Source organism: Plecotus auritus, assembly GCF_963455305.1.
Source record: "Plecotus auritus genome assembly, chromosome: 8".
In the NCBI taxonomy this organism is placed as follows: Eukaryota; Metazoa; Chordata; class Mammalia; order Chiroptera; family Vespertilionidae; genus Plecotus; species Plecotus auritus.
Genome location: NC_137782.1, coordinates 8,404,379 through 8,422,084, shown reverse-complemented (window position 1 = coordinate 8,422,084; position 17,706 = coordinate 8,404,379). Strand labels below are relative to the sequence as shown.

Genomic DNA, 17,706 nt, shown 5'->3' with positions numbered 1-17,706 from the left:
TCACACGTTATGTGGAGGATATCTCATGTGGGGTATATGCAAAAAGAAGGTAATGGGGAACAATGTGGGAGGGAAAGTATCTCAAAAGGAAGAAGGAAAGATATGTGAACACAATGTTCATCCTTTGAAGTAATCAAACAAAGGTAAACTATAAAACTATGTACTATACTAGTGGCCCGATGCACAAAATTCATGCACATTAAAAGGGAATTAATTAGAGGAAATATTTTAGGGTCTGGGGTGCAGGGGAATGGGATTCCTGGTTGGCAGGCTGCTGACAGCAAGCTGACCAACAGCCGATTCCACAAGGAATGGGGCTCCCTCCTCCCTCCTGTCAGGGTCTGGGGTGCAGAGGGATGGGATTCTTGGTTGGCAAGCCGCTGACAGCAAGCTGACCAACTGCTGATTCCGGGAGGAATGGGGCTCCCTCCTCCCTCCTGTCAGGGTCTGGTTTGAAGGCTGGCCATGCCCCCAATCACGTGAGACCCAGAGTTCTGTTACGCCCCAGCCAGGGCTCAGAGCTCCCTCTTGCTGAGACCCATCAAATTTATCCTAACTTCCCCCCGCCCCCTGCCGGCCTGGTCGCCCCACACAGCCTGCTGTTCAGTCGTTTGGTCATCCCTCACTGCCCCCCCTGCCGGCCTGGTCGCCCCACATAGCCTGCTGTTCAGTCATTTGGTCATCCCTCACTGCCCCTCCTGCTGGCCTGGTTGCCCCATGCAGCCTGCTGTTCAGTCATTTGGTCATCCCTCACTGCCCCCCTGCCGGCCTGGTCGCCCCACGCAGCCTGCTGTTTGGTTGTCTGGTTGTTTTAGGTCAATGATGGCCCCTGGCTTTTTACATATTAGGATTGTTCTTTCCCAAGATGTCAGAAGTCTTCACTTCTATGATACGATGACATTTATATTTGCATTGGTTCACCACTTAGATGGAAACAAGTCTAGCTAAGATCAAGATAGAGAAGTGAGCAGGGATATGTTGATTTCTTCTTCTACCTCTATTCCATGACTCACCTCCACCATTCTATACTGTCACTGTTGTCTTCTCTCACTCTTTCCTTCCCTTTCCAGCATTAATGTCCTGTCCACTTCCCTTTGCTTTTCATCAATGACCATGTTGTAGATTCATTTTTATTTGTTTTTGTCTAAGGAAGACCATCTACTTTAACAATAGTAGTAGTCAAAACCCACTTACCAGCTGAGTGACTTTGAGCAAGTTGCTTATCTTTTTTGAACATTGACTTTTCCATCTCAAGCTGTGAGCAACAAGATATGTTTCAAAAGGCCTGTTTGAAAGAACATACAGGACAATGTAGGCAAAGGTGTTCGTTGTACCTGTGGGAGAAGGAGGGGGTATGTAAGTTTTACCCTTTTTCTCTCTGAGTTCCAGCTCACGGAAATAATAGGAAAAGGGGGGCTTATAACCAAATGGGAGTCAAGGACCCAAGAGAATCATGGCCCTCGGGAAGAACTAGGTAGGAACATCTGGGGGCCTCTTCCCTGAAGTTAGGATTATGGGCTTACCAGCTGTGAGTTAGAACAGATAGTAGAGACTTGCTCTGTTGGAGTCAGGCCTTGCCTTGTTTGTTTAAGAAATGGAGCCTTCAGCTGAAACCGGTTTGGCTCAGTGGATAGAGCGTCGGCCTGCAGACTGGAGGGTCCCGGGTTCGATTCCAGTCAAGGACATGTGCCTTGGTTGCGGGCACATACCCAGGGGGAGGTGTGCAGGAGGCGGCTGGTCGATGTTTCTCTCTCATCGATGTTTCTAGCTCTCTATCCCTCTCCCTTCCTCTCTGTAAAATATCAATAAAATATGTTTAAAAAAAAAATGGAACCTTCAGAAAGTTCAAGGCCAGAGAGTTGGGGGTCTTCTATGTCTCAAGGCACACAGGTTTAAGAACTTGCTTAGGGACCAACTTTGCACATTAATTCTACTCTCCCACCTGCACAGAGAGATGGCACAATGAAAGTCACCTTACTTGTCACTCAGAATGGTCCAGTCTTACATCATATACCTCACATGGGGAAAAGTAGAAAGGGAGAAGAGATGGGCAGAAGCACCACATTAATACATCCTTTGTTTCCTTTGTCTTTGAGGAGAAACAGGAAGGTCAGATGAAAAACAAAAAGCTTCTGTTCCCAGAAATGACATTTAAATACACTTATCACCCTTATAATATACTTCACACAGGAGATTAAATGCTTTAAGATTGATGCCAAAACTTATGTTTGAAATTCACTTAGGAGGAATGCCTGAGGCTACTGTATTTAGTTTAACACAGCTACTGTCTTTTTGTTCAATGCCCGTGCCCATGAAAACGTAGGGAGTATTACACAATTTTTCCCTATACATGTCTTATTTCTTTCAGGACCTCAAAAGCTCCTTATGTGTGAGAAGTCTACACAACTACCTGACACTTCCATATGCCCACAGACAGCCTGAGCAGAGAGTAGGTACTAATCATAAAAACATGTCAGAATAAGATTACAGTTTCTATAGAAACTTGACCAAAAGAGGCTGTTTCCTTTGTCAGGCATCATAGAATAGGTCAGAGTGGAGAGGAGAATCCAGGCCTCCTCACAGTTACCCATGTTGGTTTTATTCTTAAAGGTGAAGGAATGGAAAATGAGATAGGAAATAGGAAAATGAAGGCAAGGATCAGAAAATTCATATTGAAAACAATATCATGCTACACGCTGGCCTCGGGTTTGATGCTGGAGAGTCTGTTCACTCCATTCCCACTGCAGGTTCATCTAATGTTTCTCACCAAGAATCATTTTACCAGGGAAAACCCTCTGCAGGGAGACTAGTAGGAGTGTGCACCTGGCAGCCATATATTCCGCACCTAATGAGCAAATGACGTGTTTAATAACTGTCCTGTGAAAATAAAGCTTAAAACAGTAAATTCCTGCTGAGGCTGCTCATCCACCTCAGAGGCAAACTGCTGGCCAGCTCAGAACGCCAGCATCATTCTTATTCCGCCCCCTTAGTGGGTCCTGCTGAGAAAAAAATAACATTAAATCCAAAACTATGCTCACTTAATTAGTTGTGTATCGGTGACGACACATTTATTTGGCCTATCAACATTATGTGTTTCACCCCAGGGTCACCTGTAACACATCTTCGATATGCACCCTGGGTAGGGGGACATCTATAGCACTTCAGATTGAGCATTTGTAAATTTAAATTTTTCAATGAATCATGGATCATTTATACTCATAGTGATTTAATACTGCTTGTTTATATTTGGACTGAATTTAGCCTTTTGGGAAAGCCACTGTTGTTAGTTTGAAATAAGAATGCAAAATAGCCATAGTTGATATGGTTTTTCATTAATAATTTTAAGAGAACATTATAGAACTTTTTTCTAGAAAACACCACTTTAAAATCCAATTATTGTAATTTATGAGTTAAGGATTCACTTGCTGGGGATTTCTTTGGATTCATTTTTACCAGTGGATTAACTAATGCTTCCTTAATCTCTAGGAGAGCAAAGAAATCCTAAAGTAAAGTTCAGTTTAGGTAGAATAGCTATATTCTCCTTCCTTGTATAATTTTAATAGCTAATAGCTTAAAGAAAAAAATTGTTTAACCTTTATAGATATAAAAAAATTGAGACCCAAAGATATAAGACTACTGGGCCAAAGTCACAAAAGTAAGTCTGGATCTCCTCAGTCCCAGGCTAGGACTCTGCCTGGACATTTGGATGTTTACTTGAGTACTCATTCTCTCCTTAGAATATATTGTGTAGATCACACACATCACGCTATCATGGAGAAAAAGTAAATAATATAGGAAGTCACAAACCTTTTATCATGAAGATCAGTTTGGTCTTCTGGATTGGGAACCCCTCATCTTTCATTTGCTTACCTTCTTCTCTGAAAGTGACATGGGTTTTCTTGCTCACATTCTGGAAGTCAGTCTTCATGGTTGAGAGTAACCACAGAGAATCTTGATGACCAGGCTAAAATTATATTAAATTAGCAGTTGGGGTCCGTGGAAAGGATTCTTTTAATTTTTGTCTTTCTTTTTCTTTTGCTTTGATATATTTCTCTGAAGTTGATAGAATTTTCATTTAACTTATTCATGTTTAGACCAATTATCAATGTAAGTGTCATTTTCCAAAGCCAAGAAGTCAATATACAAAGTCTTCTCTGTAAGCTACTCCCTAGATCTAAAAAAAAAATAGAAGCTGTCAAAAATTCTAGTCCTTCTTGACTTCAAAGAACATGTGTTTAATACCCTAAAGGAAATGTTTTGGTTATTTTTCTAATTGCTACAGTTTTCATTTCATGGCTCTCTTCAAGTGTATCAAAACACCACCAGATATAGCAAAAGCTACCATTCCTTAAAAGAGCCCATCATGGAGAAGAATAACACAAAGAAGTGGGGAGCAGGGCTCCAGAACAAAATGGCTTTCAAATGCACTTCTGAGGGCAGGGTAGAAAAGGCCAGATAGCAGTGGAGGAAGTGGGACAAAGAAAGCCCCAGTGGAACTGAAATCCAGGAAGTTTCAGTAGAGGAATGGACTCAGGATAAGGGGTCTCCCAACAGTTGCACTTCATCAGCAGGTGAGGGGAAGCAAGATTATTCCCAATGTCCTCTTCAAATTGGACCAAGCTTCAAGCCATCACTTACTTTTCCAAATTACAGGTGATTAAACTGCTTTCTCACTTAAATTTAGTCCATGACACGAGACTGGTTATTTTATATAAGGACTAGTGGCCCAGTGCACAAATTTGTGCACATTGAAAGGAAATTAATTAGAAGAAATATTTTAATATCCCTATTCACCCTTTCTCTATAATAGAAGGATCAACCAAATTCACGATCGACAATGACAGATCGAAACACATGCGTGCGATTGGCGCCAGTGAGAGCTTTATATATATATATAGATAAGCTTGCTTAATTAGACCTGCTTTCTGATTTAGCTTAACTTTTTCCAGCCCTGTGAAGCACCCCAACTTCTTTTTCAGGTAAGTGTCAGCAACACAGCAGTAAATATCAACATGAAGCACATTATTATTATAGATCACGCAGGGAGAACAAAGGGTAAAATATTTAACTGCAGCAGTATTTGACTATATTCTGTGCAGTGAGAAAACCTGAAGTCATTTTCAAGATCCACCATTTCTTACTTCTTTTCTAAACTTTCTAAATCTCCATTTTCCAGCTAATGAAAATGAGTCTCCTATCTACCTACTCCAGGATTTCTGTGAGGATCAAATGAGATGAGGCATGGGGAAATGCTTCACAGATATTTGGTTAAAGTGTAAAATGTTTGCACCTGGCTATAAGCAAGTCATGTTCATGGGCTGAAGAAACGGCAAGGAGGCTAGTCGCTAGGGAGAGGAAGCCAGGCGTTGCTATGTGACATCATTACCCAGTGCCTACAGCCACCGTTTCTGGGCTGGCCATGGAGCCTCGGCCTCAGCTGGGATTTGGTGCTGGCAGGTGGTGGCGAGGCCTGTGTCCCACTTGGGGGAAGCCGAGTGTTGCTTGGTCAGCCAGGTCTGCACTGCCATTTCTCTGTAAATGGCAAGTGTGCATCACAGCAGCTCCTGTGTTGAGCATCTGCCCCCTGGTGGTGAGTGCATGTCATAGCAACTAGTCAGACAGTGGAAGGACACTTATCATATTAGCCTTTTATATAGAGAGAGGTTTGTTTGGTTTCAATGGTGTAGAAAATGGGTTCAGAATTTAGCCTTTTGGAAAGGCCACTGATAAGGTCTCAGGGCATATATTACTCAGACCAGTGGGAGAACAGGAATCAGGACAGGAGCCAGTAACACATGGTGAACTACTGTACATAAGTGAAGGAAAGAGCACCACTTGGTGGGCTTGTAAGGACCCAGGCTTTGCCAGTGTCCAAGCTTAAAGCTTCTGGGGTTCAGAACAGAAAATGCTGAATCTGCTCAAATACTAGCATAACTCCATAGTGTGGGTCAGAGTTAGTGCTCACCCAAGAGCCAAGTCTTGGTGTCAGCTTCCCAACACAGGATGATTTCAAGAGAAACTTTGTTTTAAAATATCCGTTCCCTTCTACTAAAAGGTAATTTTGAGACCTAGGTTGTCTTATTGGCTGTTGATAATATCTTCTGGGAAATTCTCCTTGTAGTCTTTTCTTTGACTTCCATTCATTAAAAGGAAAGAAAAATATTTAAGGGCATATAGTACACTAGAAAAACCTTGCTAATAATGAGCTCTAAGAGACTATTTAAATTCTCCTCCTGTACTGGAATTTAATTGAAATTAATTCTACCTTGATCTCTTGATCTCCAGGGACCTCAGTGTTCTCTTCAACAAAATAAAGAGCCCGCAAGGTTTCAGCATTCTAAATTTCTTTGAATGTGTGAATGTTATTTGAGAAAAGGCAGTCACTTGAGGTTTAAACACATTGTGTGGTCTTTGAGCCAAGACAATGTCTTCAATTCCTTTTGCAAAACTCACTGTGTCTTGTACATTGTTCAACACTCAGCGGGTTCTAAATGTATAATTGTTGCCTGGACACTAGGGACAATCAATTATTATAATGATCTTCTTTTTACTGGGTTTGAGTTATGGTGCTCTTTAGGCATAACCTGCATATGCACAGTATATACACTGTGAACCTACACAAGTGTTTAGAATCCTGGGCAGAAAATATATCATCAGAATATATTTTTATAATAAGGACTATAATTTCTCTACATGTAAAACTACAAAAAAAATAGTCAAATAAATATCAGCAATTTATGTAGAAGTCTGATACAGTCTAAAAGAATCTTTATTCTTATATGTTTCCTAGTATAAAATGAGGCACAGAATTTGAATTTCCTATATAATCAGCTATGTTCTTGCCATTTGCTTTTTCTTGTGTCATTCCCTTTGTATATATCTAGGTTAAATGAATTGATTTGCAATATATGTTAAACACACAGTCCCGGTGTTTGGTTAAGAGTTAAATTATATTTTTTTCAGAAATAGTTTATTTAAATTTTTAAAAAATAAATAAAATAAGTGGGTTTCACCATCCAGGATCCCTGAGTCAAAATTGTAGCAAAAACTATAAATATAAAAGATATGTACATGAAGTGTTGTTAAAATGAGCTGTTCTATGAAACACAGGGAAGGAAGAGATGGCTCCCGGAGTGTGCTAGGAGGAGCAGCTTTCCATGGCAATAAAACGAAACTCAGGTGTAAGCAGAACATTGTGAACATTCCAGAAGGAAATAGAAAAGTCGATCAGAAACTGCAACTCACAGTGGGAGTTCCATAGATACATTCTCAAGCCTCGCCCATGCTCCCTGAAAATTCCCCTTTAAACTCTTAACCCTTACACTTAACGAATCACCTACAATATTAATGTGATTGCATATGTTAGAGGTCCCTTTCTTAGCACCTCTGCCAGGGTTTTAGGGCCTGCCTTTGTATTTGGCTTTACAGCTAAGTTGGCTCCGGGAACAGTGTGTTTATAGTCAGAGACTAAAGAGAAAAGGGTAGAGGTAGGCTTAATATACACGTGGTTTGTTCACATCCAGTGAAGACCAGCTGGCATTAGTCTGTGGAAGAATGAATGTTTGCCTATTGTTGAAGCGGAGAAAACTGGTAGTGAAAACTGAGCATATGTGACAAATCCAAAATGACTTGTGACATAGCAGTCAGTATCAAATTTATGTGGCTATTTTTTTTTTAGCCCAACAGCCGCATTTATCACATTAAATCAATGATGTTTATTCAAATTGTTCTGTTTGGATGGGACTTGGAGGGTGTATAGATCACCCTCTAGTGATAAATTATTCCAACTGCAGACTTTTGATCCTTGAAGTTGAAGAAAATAGTGAAAGGATGTAAATATGAAGGAATTACATGCTAGGCCACAGTCTGAGAAAAGTGCTTTTGTTAGGATTTATCATTTATTTTGCCTAGCATATAGAAAATTGCCAGCCTACTAGACTGTTTGCATTATTTCTTTAAATATATATATATATATTTATTTCTTTAAATATATATATATAGTGATTTCAGAGAGGAAGAGACAGACAAAATCATCAGTGATGAGAGAGAATCATTGATTGGCTGCCTCTTGCACATCCCCTACTGGAGATCAAGCCTGAAACCTGAGCTTGTGCCCTGACAGGGAATCAAACTGTGACCTTCTGGTTCATAGGTCAATGTTCAACCACTGTGCCATGCTGGCCCAGCTGTTTGCATTTTTCCTTTCCCAAGAAGCAAATGCTCCCTATTTCTCTGACTGTAGAATAATTTTTGAGCTTTATTAACTGGAATTACATTTCCAAATATGGTCAAAACAACTTACAACTTTTTCCCTTTAAATATAGAGGATGCCATTGGAATCATTAGAATTCAAATATCATCAGTGATGACAGAAGAGAAATGAGGCAAATTTTTTTTTAATCCTCACCCAAGGATATTTTTCCATTGATTTTTAGAGAATGTAAGGGAGGGAGAGTGAGAGAGACACATGGATTGGTTGCCTCCTGCATGTACCCTGACCGTGGCCAGGGATTAAGCCTGTAACCAAGGTATGTGCCCTTGACTGGAATGGAACCTGGGACCCTTCCATCTGTATGCTGATGCTCTATCTACTGAGCCAAAGCAGCCAGGGTGAGGCAACCTTCTTTTAATTATTTAATTCAATATCTTCTATGCTTGGGTCTTGGTTACAATGCTTGATTACAATGTATGAGGTATATTAGCCCTCATAAACTTTTTATTTTAGGCTATAGGGACAGGGTGATATTCTTGCTATAAGCTAAGCAGGGTTCATAAGGCATATTTCAGACTCAAAAGGAAAAAGTAGCCATTGCTCACAGCAGACAGAAATGTCATCTAGAAGTAGCTCAGCAGTTCCTCGAACAATTTGCATGAACATTGGAATGTATTTTATTGAGAGAAACTGTACTGATCAGGACAGAATAATATTTTGCTTTTTTCCTAAAGATAATTAGTAATGAGATTTTATCAGGTTAGCCATGAAGGACTCTTTTTTTTTTTACTATAATATCTAATACTCATTTATAGGCCAGAGCAAGGATTTCTTTAAACTGCACAAAGATTCTCTGGTACTATTCAACATCTTGGGGCTTATACAGGTGGTTTAGCACCAGGCTTTCTGGCCCAAAGCTGAGACTGGCACCAAATGAGCTTGCCTGATACTTTCTAGGGTATGATGCACAGCCCAAGCCCCCAGGCAATCTTACTTAGCGTGATTTGAAATCCTACTTGAAATTACATGAGATGGTGGAGCTTCATCGGGAGGCGCCTAATCAGAATCTGTCTGCATTTAGTAGCAATGAAATGAGCCCATTCACGGTGTCAGAAGTCATCTCTAAACCACAGAAGGCACAATAGCCTAAGATCAATGCCAACCCTCTGGACTGGGCTTCCACGCTTGAGAGATTGATGGCCAGGCTGCTTCACCCGTTCCTTTCGTCACTGTGCTTTCTCTTCCAGGGCCTGCTCTTCCTAAGACTCACGTGAAGACGGCCTCTCTTGGGCTGGCTGGGAAGGCAAGGTCTCCTTTGCTTCCTGTGTCTGTGCCAACGGCCCCTGAAGTGTCTGAGGAGAGCCACAAACCAACAGAGGATCCAGCCAATGTAAGGGCACCCTCCCCCGGAATTCCCGCTGTGTCACGTGAAGCAGGGACTAGGGCTGTGTAATTGAGCCTAACCCAACCAGAACGCTCCATTAACCACACCCATTGTTGCTCTGACTGTTGTTGGTTTTGTTCTGTTTTCATGCACTTGAATGTGAAGAGTTTGAACTCTAAGGGAAGATTGATTGTATGTAGGATTTAATTAAATTTAAAAATTACTGGTATTTAAAGGCAATCCTAGAATACAGTGGTAGCTACAGAATGTGTGACTTTACATACACACCTATATAATAGATATCTATTTATGTGTGTTTGTATATTGTATTTTTATATATAATATGTATATCAGGTCCTTAAATATCATTTCTTTCAGCGTTGTTTCATTATAATGTTGATGAGATGCCATAGGAATTGAACTCTTATTTATGTCAATTAGCCTATAGTAAAATTGGTTTCTTCATATGTGATTTCACTTAAACTTGCAGAACTCATCAATGACATTAAGTGAAGACTGTGTGTGTGTGTATGTGTGTGTGATTTCACTTAAAATAATCAATAGAAATGTGGAATTGAGAAGAAGAAATTACACATAAAGAAGGAAGGTATTTTTAAGAAGGAAGTGGAGAAGGAACTGACATATTTGGAAAGTAAAAGGGGAAGTTTCTTTAATGAGATAAAAAGTGTACTAAGGGAAGAAGCTAAAAAGTGATCAAATTAGAAAACACAGAAAGAAAATCAATGAAATCAAAATAATCTAAATTTTGAGAGAACAAACACTTTTTCCAAAAATGTGCTATGAAAGTATTTTAAAAGGTATTGCCTAAAGGCAGCAGTTTAGAAAACTCTAGAGTGTTTCTGAATATAATTCAAGAGAAAACATTTAAAAGAAGGCCAAGGAACGGACATATGAGATACCCTGAGAGAGGGAGGAGATTGAGAGATTCTAACCCTTTGTAGACCTACTGAATCAAATCCCGGATAGCTGATACTCTGGTATTACTAATGACGTGGTGCTAGCGACTCACAGTGAGTGAGAGCTATGCAGAGTATGTTCACTAAGTCCTGCAGTCTAAACTCTTCATTTTATCCACCATTAAAATCCTGCCATAAGGTTACCTTTACAACTGTGCATAGAGCCAACTCTGATTATGGTGAGAATTTTGTTCCCACATATAAACTGATGCCATAATCCTCAGACTTTTCATTGGTCAAGGCAAAGCCCATCAAGTTCCCAAACAAAAGGGTGCCTAGGTTGTGTTACAAAGAAAAGAAACCTGGTGATGTAGTTCTGCTCAGATCCTCATGGGGGCCTCTATAAGGAAAGGAGCTAATGTATTGAATGTGTACCTCGTGCTATACTGTGATAGGCACTGAACATGCCACAAGATGCTCAGAATAGCCTATAAAATAGATGCCGTTATCATTTTACAGCTGAGAACTATATAAACATCAGAGAGGTCCCCTAACTTGTCCAAGACCACACAGCTATTGATTGTTAGATCTTGATTTGAAACAAGGTATTTTTTCACTCTAAAGCTTTTTCCTCACTACAGGGATGAAGCTGGTGAAAGAGTATGCAATCATTCATCACCACCTTTTACTAGGATCCCCATCCATGATTATATTTTGAGCAGAGCCCCTGATTATGGGCCGCTGTGTCTCCCTGGAGAATACAGAGTGAACCAGCTAGACATGGCCTCTGTCTTCACAAAAGAATGTGTGGCTATTCACCTATACCAGTGGTCAGCAAACTCATTAGTCAACAGAGCCAAATATCAACAGTACAACGATTGAAATTTCTTTTGAGAGCCAAATTTTTTAAACTTAAACTTCTTCTAACGCCACTTCTTCAAAATAGACTCGCCCAGGCCGTGGTATTTTGTGGAAGAGCCACACTCAAGGGGCCAAAGAGCCACATGTGGCTCGCGAGCCGCGGTTTGCCAACCACAGACCTATACTAACCCTTTGCTCTCTTGTTCTTTCTGCAGGTGTACGAACAGGATGATTTGAGTGAACAAATGGCAAGTTTGGAAGGGCTAATGAAGCAACTTAATGCCATCACGGGCTCGGCCTTCTAACACCTATTGCCAAGTAGATGGGGTGAATTTTCCGGGAACTTTGCAGCAAATCAATTACCCATCAACAGCACACCTGTGTCCAAGAACTCCCACCAGTGCACAGGCCAACCATCAGGACCACTCAGTTCCAGAAGAACCTGAAGCAGTGCAGGAGGAGGAGCAACCATCCCTTCTGGCACAGGCATCGGGAATTCAAATATGATGACAATGGGGTCCGTCCACAAACACAAGGATACGTCCTCACCGCACTGTCAGAGCTGAAGCTGCAAGAATAGTCCTGGGTCTTTCCCACCGCAGTGATCTCACTGTCACAGCTAATGCTTATGTTTCCTTCGTCCAGGCCTGTCATCTCCTTATGTGTAGGTCTAGTCTTACAAAATGCAAGTGCATTACTTAAGCCTGTACCATGCCATGGCAAACCAGTGCGAGTTCACTCTTTCATTTGCAACTTACAAGTTCAAAGCACCCACAGGAATTCTCTCTACATAGCACCAAAGGATTGGAAGTTTTCCTGACAGCACAAAAAGTCAATAAGTAAACAAACAAAAGGCAGCAAAATGCTTGTGTTTTGTAACGCAGTCATTCCTCTTGCCCAGGTGGTGGGTATTAGCCAGTGGCTGTAACACTCACCCATTTTCAGCAAGTATTTGTAAATCCACCCGTGGTTAACACTTACCATTATGTCTGGAGAACAGGGACATAAAAGTCTGCACCCATGGCAGCAGTCCATTTCCGTAAGAGGAGAAAATATGCAGTCTTCTCAGATACGCGGTAATTATGTGCTTAAGGCCGTCATAGGACACTCTTCGATTTGGGTGGCTTTTGGGCCATACCACACTGTGATGACATTTCAAAGATTCACCAAGGCCATCTTCCTCAGGAGTCTGGCTGGGAGAGTTCCCCCTTCCTCCCCGCCCCTCCCCGAGTTCTCCTTGGCAGCCAGCCTTGGGCCAGGTGGCCAGCTCCACACATCGCATGGCCTCCTGACCAAGGTCCCTGTAACCTTCTGCAGAAATGGCAGACTCCTTGAGAACAGGCCCTGAGGAAGGGAAGGAAGATGGAAGGCAGTTTCAAATATCACTTGACTTGATGTCACTTCCACCAGCAGGGTTCTCCCTGGCTTAGAGTAGGCAGTATTGGTAAGTGGCAACCAAGGGCCCTGTTGTCAAGGGGACTTCCTATCCCCACCCCGACTCCCACCCACCGCCCCCAGCTTCCCAGAGTCAGAGAGGAGCAGAGGGTAAGAAGCCACTGGACACCTCTGACACATCCTAATTCCAGTAGCTGCTTGTCAAAGCTGCATCTTCATTGTGAGCTAGAATCTTAAGCTTTTATTGCCATGTTTATCAACCATTTGGAACTACGTGAAATTAAGAACATTTTGAGTGCAACCTTTTCATTTCTGAATTTTCAGCTGCATTTGGAATTAATCCCTGTTTAAGCAGCTGAATCGCCAAAAGAGAGCTAGTTTGCATATTTATCAGTTAGGCAACTTGAAAACCCAATAGGAGAGTTTCCGCTGAATTATTCCTTTCAGCTCTGCCTTTGATTTCAAGCTTGAGTAGGTCATAATTTTAAAAGAGCATGGAAGGGATGGGATCTTTACAACCTAATAGCTCCTTTTATTAGGTGGGTAATTATATACAAATCCCTGAATGAACTATTTTGAGCAAAATGGCACTGTAACAGAAGTAATAATTCAGATTATTTTTTTACAGTTTTATGTCGGGAAGGAAATCTGGTGTCAGAGAGAGAGGGCTTGTTGAAATTGTTCATTAGGAAGTCCGGTCCATTGGTGAAATCATTCCTTCAACAAGAGTGCTTGTTCAATTTACTAAGACTTTCTTGAAGTCCTTCTGAAGAGCTATGTGGCGTTTATTCTGTGGGCTATATTACTCTTATTTAACATCTGGGCGCTTAGCAGGACCCACTGACCTGGAACAGGCATTTCATATAGAATCTCCAGAAAGAATTCATTACTTCAAAAGAGAAAATGTTCACTAGGCTAGTCTTACCTTCTCGGGGTCTTCGAATGGCTTCCCCTTTCTAATATTCACAAACAAGGAACATTCGCTCAAGGCACTTGACATGCAGGGAAGGCCACCCTGAATGCTGAGTTTACAATAGACTGCCGATCTCAGACTTCAGGGGTTGAGTCCCATCTTCAATCTGTAGGCTGTATCTGGACAATCAAGACAACTAGCATGCTTACAAAATTCTAGACTCTTCAAATCAAAGTCATTGACCTTAGGAAATAACATTTTTTAAATACACGAAAATGCACATGGTTTTCAGTGGGAGGTATATTTCTGATGCATGCTCTCGAAACAAATAAAATGGTTCATTTTAGTAATTATTGGCAATGCTAATATGCCTCAGCTCCATGCAGTGAATGTATAGAAGTATCCATTTAAATGATCTCAAGAGACTATTGTGTGATTTACCCAGTGGTTTCAATATATAATGAGTTCACCACAACTCCCATACAACTCTGTTCCCCACTCAGATAGCTCACATATGTGTCCAACTGCCTGACCAAGTTTACAGGTGACTTTTAAACTTCCCAATCCCCTGATCTCTTGACCAGAAGAAATCTAGGAATACTGCAAGATTGCCTCGAATTTGCTCCTACTCTGAGTCTAGCTCATGACATACAGGGCTCTTGAAGCTCCTAAGTCTGACTCCCATAGGGTGATGCGTGACAGCCATCCAGCAAGGCTGCCGCCAGGACTCCCTTCTCCCTGCAAAAGAAGCAAATAAAACTTGGCAGGGCGTGCTCGGGCCTCCCTGCCCTGTGCTGACCTATCTGGCAAGAGCCGCCTCTTGAAAACTTTTGGTATTTTTATTTTGTATTTCTTTCTGATAAAGCTAGTAGGTAGAGGTAGTTCAAAAGGCATAAGGCATATCTGGATGATGCTCTAGCCAAAAGTTAAGTATTTCTCAGTGATTCACATTCAGTAAGAAACCAGTCATAGCTACCTCCATGTAAAACAGAGTTAGAAGCTTCTAGAATACTTAAATAATGGAACTTTACATTTGGGTTTTATAAAATACACATTCAATTGAGCAATCTGAAAAAAAAATAAGCATATCAAACTTGGGCACTCACTGGCTTTTCCAATAAATAATCTCTAAGTACAGGTCTTTCCAGAAGTTTTTTTTTTTTAATATATATTTTTTTTTATTGATATTTTATAGAGAGGAAGGGAGAGGGATAGAGAGCTAGAAACATCGATGAGAGAGAAACATCGATCAGCTGCCTCCTGCACACCTCCCGCTGGAGATGTGCCCGCAACCAATGTACATGCCCTTGACCGGAATCGAACCCAGGACCCTTCAGTCCGCAGGCCGACGCTCTATCCACTGAGCCAAACCGGTTTCGGCTCCAGAAGCTTTTGTAGTCTGTGCTTGAAGGTGGTTACACATTTTTATCCCCTCCCCCCTTTTTTTATAGTTTATTGCTCTTTTAGAGACAGGGAGGAAGGGAGAGGGAGAAAGAGAGAGAGAAACATTAAGGTGAGAGCAGCGCATCGATAGGCTGCTGCCTGCATACCCCCTACTGGGACCCAGCCTACAACCCAGGCATGTGACCTGACTGGGAACCGAACCAGCAGCCTTTTGGTGTACAAGAGGATGCCCAACCACCTGAGTCACACCAGCCAGGGCTCTCCACCCTTTGGATTCATCTGTCTGTTGACTTTGGTTAAAGAAACATCTTCAGGTCTTCTCTACTTTTTTGTAATATATTTTTATTTATCTCAGAGAGGAAGGGAGAGGGAGAGAGAGAGAAAAACATCAATGATGAGAGTGAATCATTGATTGGCTGCCTCCTGCACACCACCTGCTGGGGATGGAGCCCACAACCCATGCATGTGCCCTTGGCCAAAGTTGAACTCGGGACCCTTCAGTCCACAGACTGATGCTCTATCCACTGAGCCAAACCAGTTAGGACAGTTCTCTACTTTTAATAGAGTGTCTCACACATAGCAGTGGGACTGTAATTCTGACCAAAAAAAAGTCCTCTATAAAGAGATCACCTTTCCATTTTAGATAAAATTGTAGCCCAGACTCAGATTTCTTATCATTTCAGAGTGTCTATTTTTAGTTTTGAGAAAAAAAAAAAAAAAAAAAACCAACAGAAAAATTCCCTAATTTTAGATGTGTTTTTAGAAAACAAAATCATCTGAACTTTGCAACAACTGTGGGACAAGATTGCTTTTCCTCCCTCTTACCATTTGCTTCATGCAACCGCACACCACCCGAAAGGTTAGTATCCCAACACCGAGCCCACCACATTCGAGAGCTATGGAAGCTGTCCTACCTACACTCAGACCTGCAATCTCTCTCTTTATAAAAATTATTCCAAAGTAGCCCTTGACTCACAATTCGTATTTCCCTAGCAACTTTCAGGAGTCACCTGAACAATTTACAGAAAATTTTTCCCCTGGATTCTAATGTTTCCAAGGAAAGTGGATACCTGGGAAAATCACAGATGGATGTTTTGGATGATATTCCATTCTATTGAAAAGTATGCACCCCCATGTCTCAGTGTCACTTGCAGTCCACGTAGCTGTTTCCAAAAGGTATTGATCCCGAGAAGAAATGCCTGCATGTTTCCTGGTCAGTGAGGTTATATAGGAGACCAACAGCACGCCCACAGCAACAGCGAGGATGCCCTCTGCCCTGCCCACGGCCTGCTGCCTGGTAACGCTCACGTGGCATGCTTCTAGGGGCACTCTGGGAAGGATTTCTTCTCCTGCCCTCCATGGACAGCCTTCGTACATTGTCATCCTGTGATGTGGGGTCGGTGGGAGAGCAACAGCAAAACTCTACAAGGTGTCAGAAACACAGACGCATGGGCCGAGGGAAGTCATTGTGCTGAAAGTATTTTCAGATGCAAGGAAGGAATGTTGGGGAGGAGGAGAAACGCTGTTTTTTATTGTTGTAGGGGAAACCTGACAGTTCTGAGCTTTATGAATTGTCAGCTTGTTTGGGGGCTGGGTGGGTTGGGTATGGGGTGTACTTTTTATAAGTCATATTTAATTTATTATTTAGAGTGGCTTCTTTTTGGATAATTTATGGGGGGAAAAATAAAAGGGAGATCCGGTTGGGAATTTAGATAAAGCTGTTAAAGCTGCAGTGTTCCGTGTCTCAGAGGGACCAGTTTGGATGAATTGTCCACTTGCTGAGTATGAGGATAGCCCAGGCAAAGCCTCCACCGAAGCTCCATCATCTCCGCCTCCTCCCTTTCCGGGGTCATTCAAACAAGACAGCACCGCCCCAGAAATGTGCTGATAGCATTTCCCAGACCAATGCTACTCATCCTCTCTAAGGGCTTTGCAATTCCAGCAAATTGTTAATGTGCTAGTGGTAGGTTTATTTGGTAGAAATGGGTATACTACAGCTTTAACTAGCCTTCGTAGAAAAAGAAAATTTTTGTTGCAACAAAACACCTTTGAGAAAAAAAAAAATGAAGGTATTTTGAGCCTACAAAGAGTTTCTTTAAATTGTCAGACTCTAGCATTGTTAACCAAATTAGACTAGTGATTGCAATATTTAAGTGTAAATCTTGTTCTATGAGAAAGGAGACTTGCTTACAGTTTAAAACAATGACTGTTTCTACAAGATCTTGTATACTATTACTCGAGGAAAAGGGGTTTTGTAATCACTGTAGAACAGTCTCATATTCATTTTTTATAGAAATGGTATTCCAATGGTGCATTTTTTGTTTAATGAATAAAGTTTTGATACAAAGTTCTTTTGTCATTTTTTTTAATATATGTATATATATTAAATGGTTGACACAGACTCACCTGACCCTTACCCCTGACTGTCTGTTCTTATCCACAGGATACATACTACCTTTTTGACATGTGGCAGAAGCTCTGCTTGGATCCTTAGACCAGTTTTATGCACATGCTCAGTATGCTTCAACCCCAACAGCCAATGCCCACGATCCTTTTGTTGGAGAGAAGCCTCAAGCTTCCAGAACATTTTTTTGCCCACATGCACAGGGGAACTGGCAAT

The 17,706-nt window shown here is 41.5% G+C and overlaps 1 protein-coding gene across 4 annotated transcripts in view; it reads left to right on the top strand.

Annotated features, from left to right (window-relative positions):
- DCC (DCC netrin 1 receptor) overlaps positions 1–17,436 on the top strand; it is a 983,595-nt gene extending 966,159 nt beyond the window's left edge. For all 4 annotated transcript variants that reach the window (XM_080683404.1, XM_080683403.1, XM_080683405.1 and 1 more), the window contains 2 exons: positions 9,460–9,602; positions 11,590–17,436. In XM_080683404.1, coding sequence (XP_080539530.1) covers positions 9,460–9,602; positions 11,590–11,679 — 233 coding nt within the window. In that variant the 3' untranslated portion in view covers positions 11,680–17,436. The remainder of the gene's footprint in view (positions 1–9,459; positions 9,603–11,589) is intronic.
- The last annotated feature ends 270 nt before the right edge of the window (positions 17,437–17,706 follow it).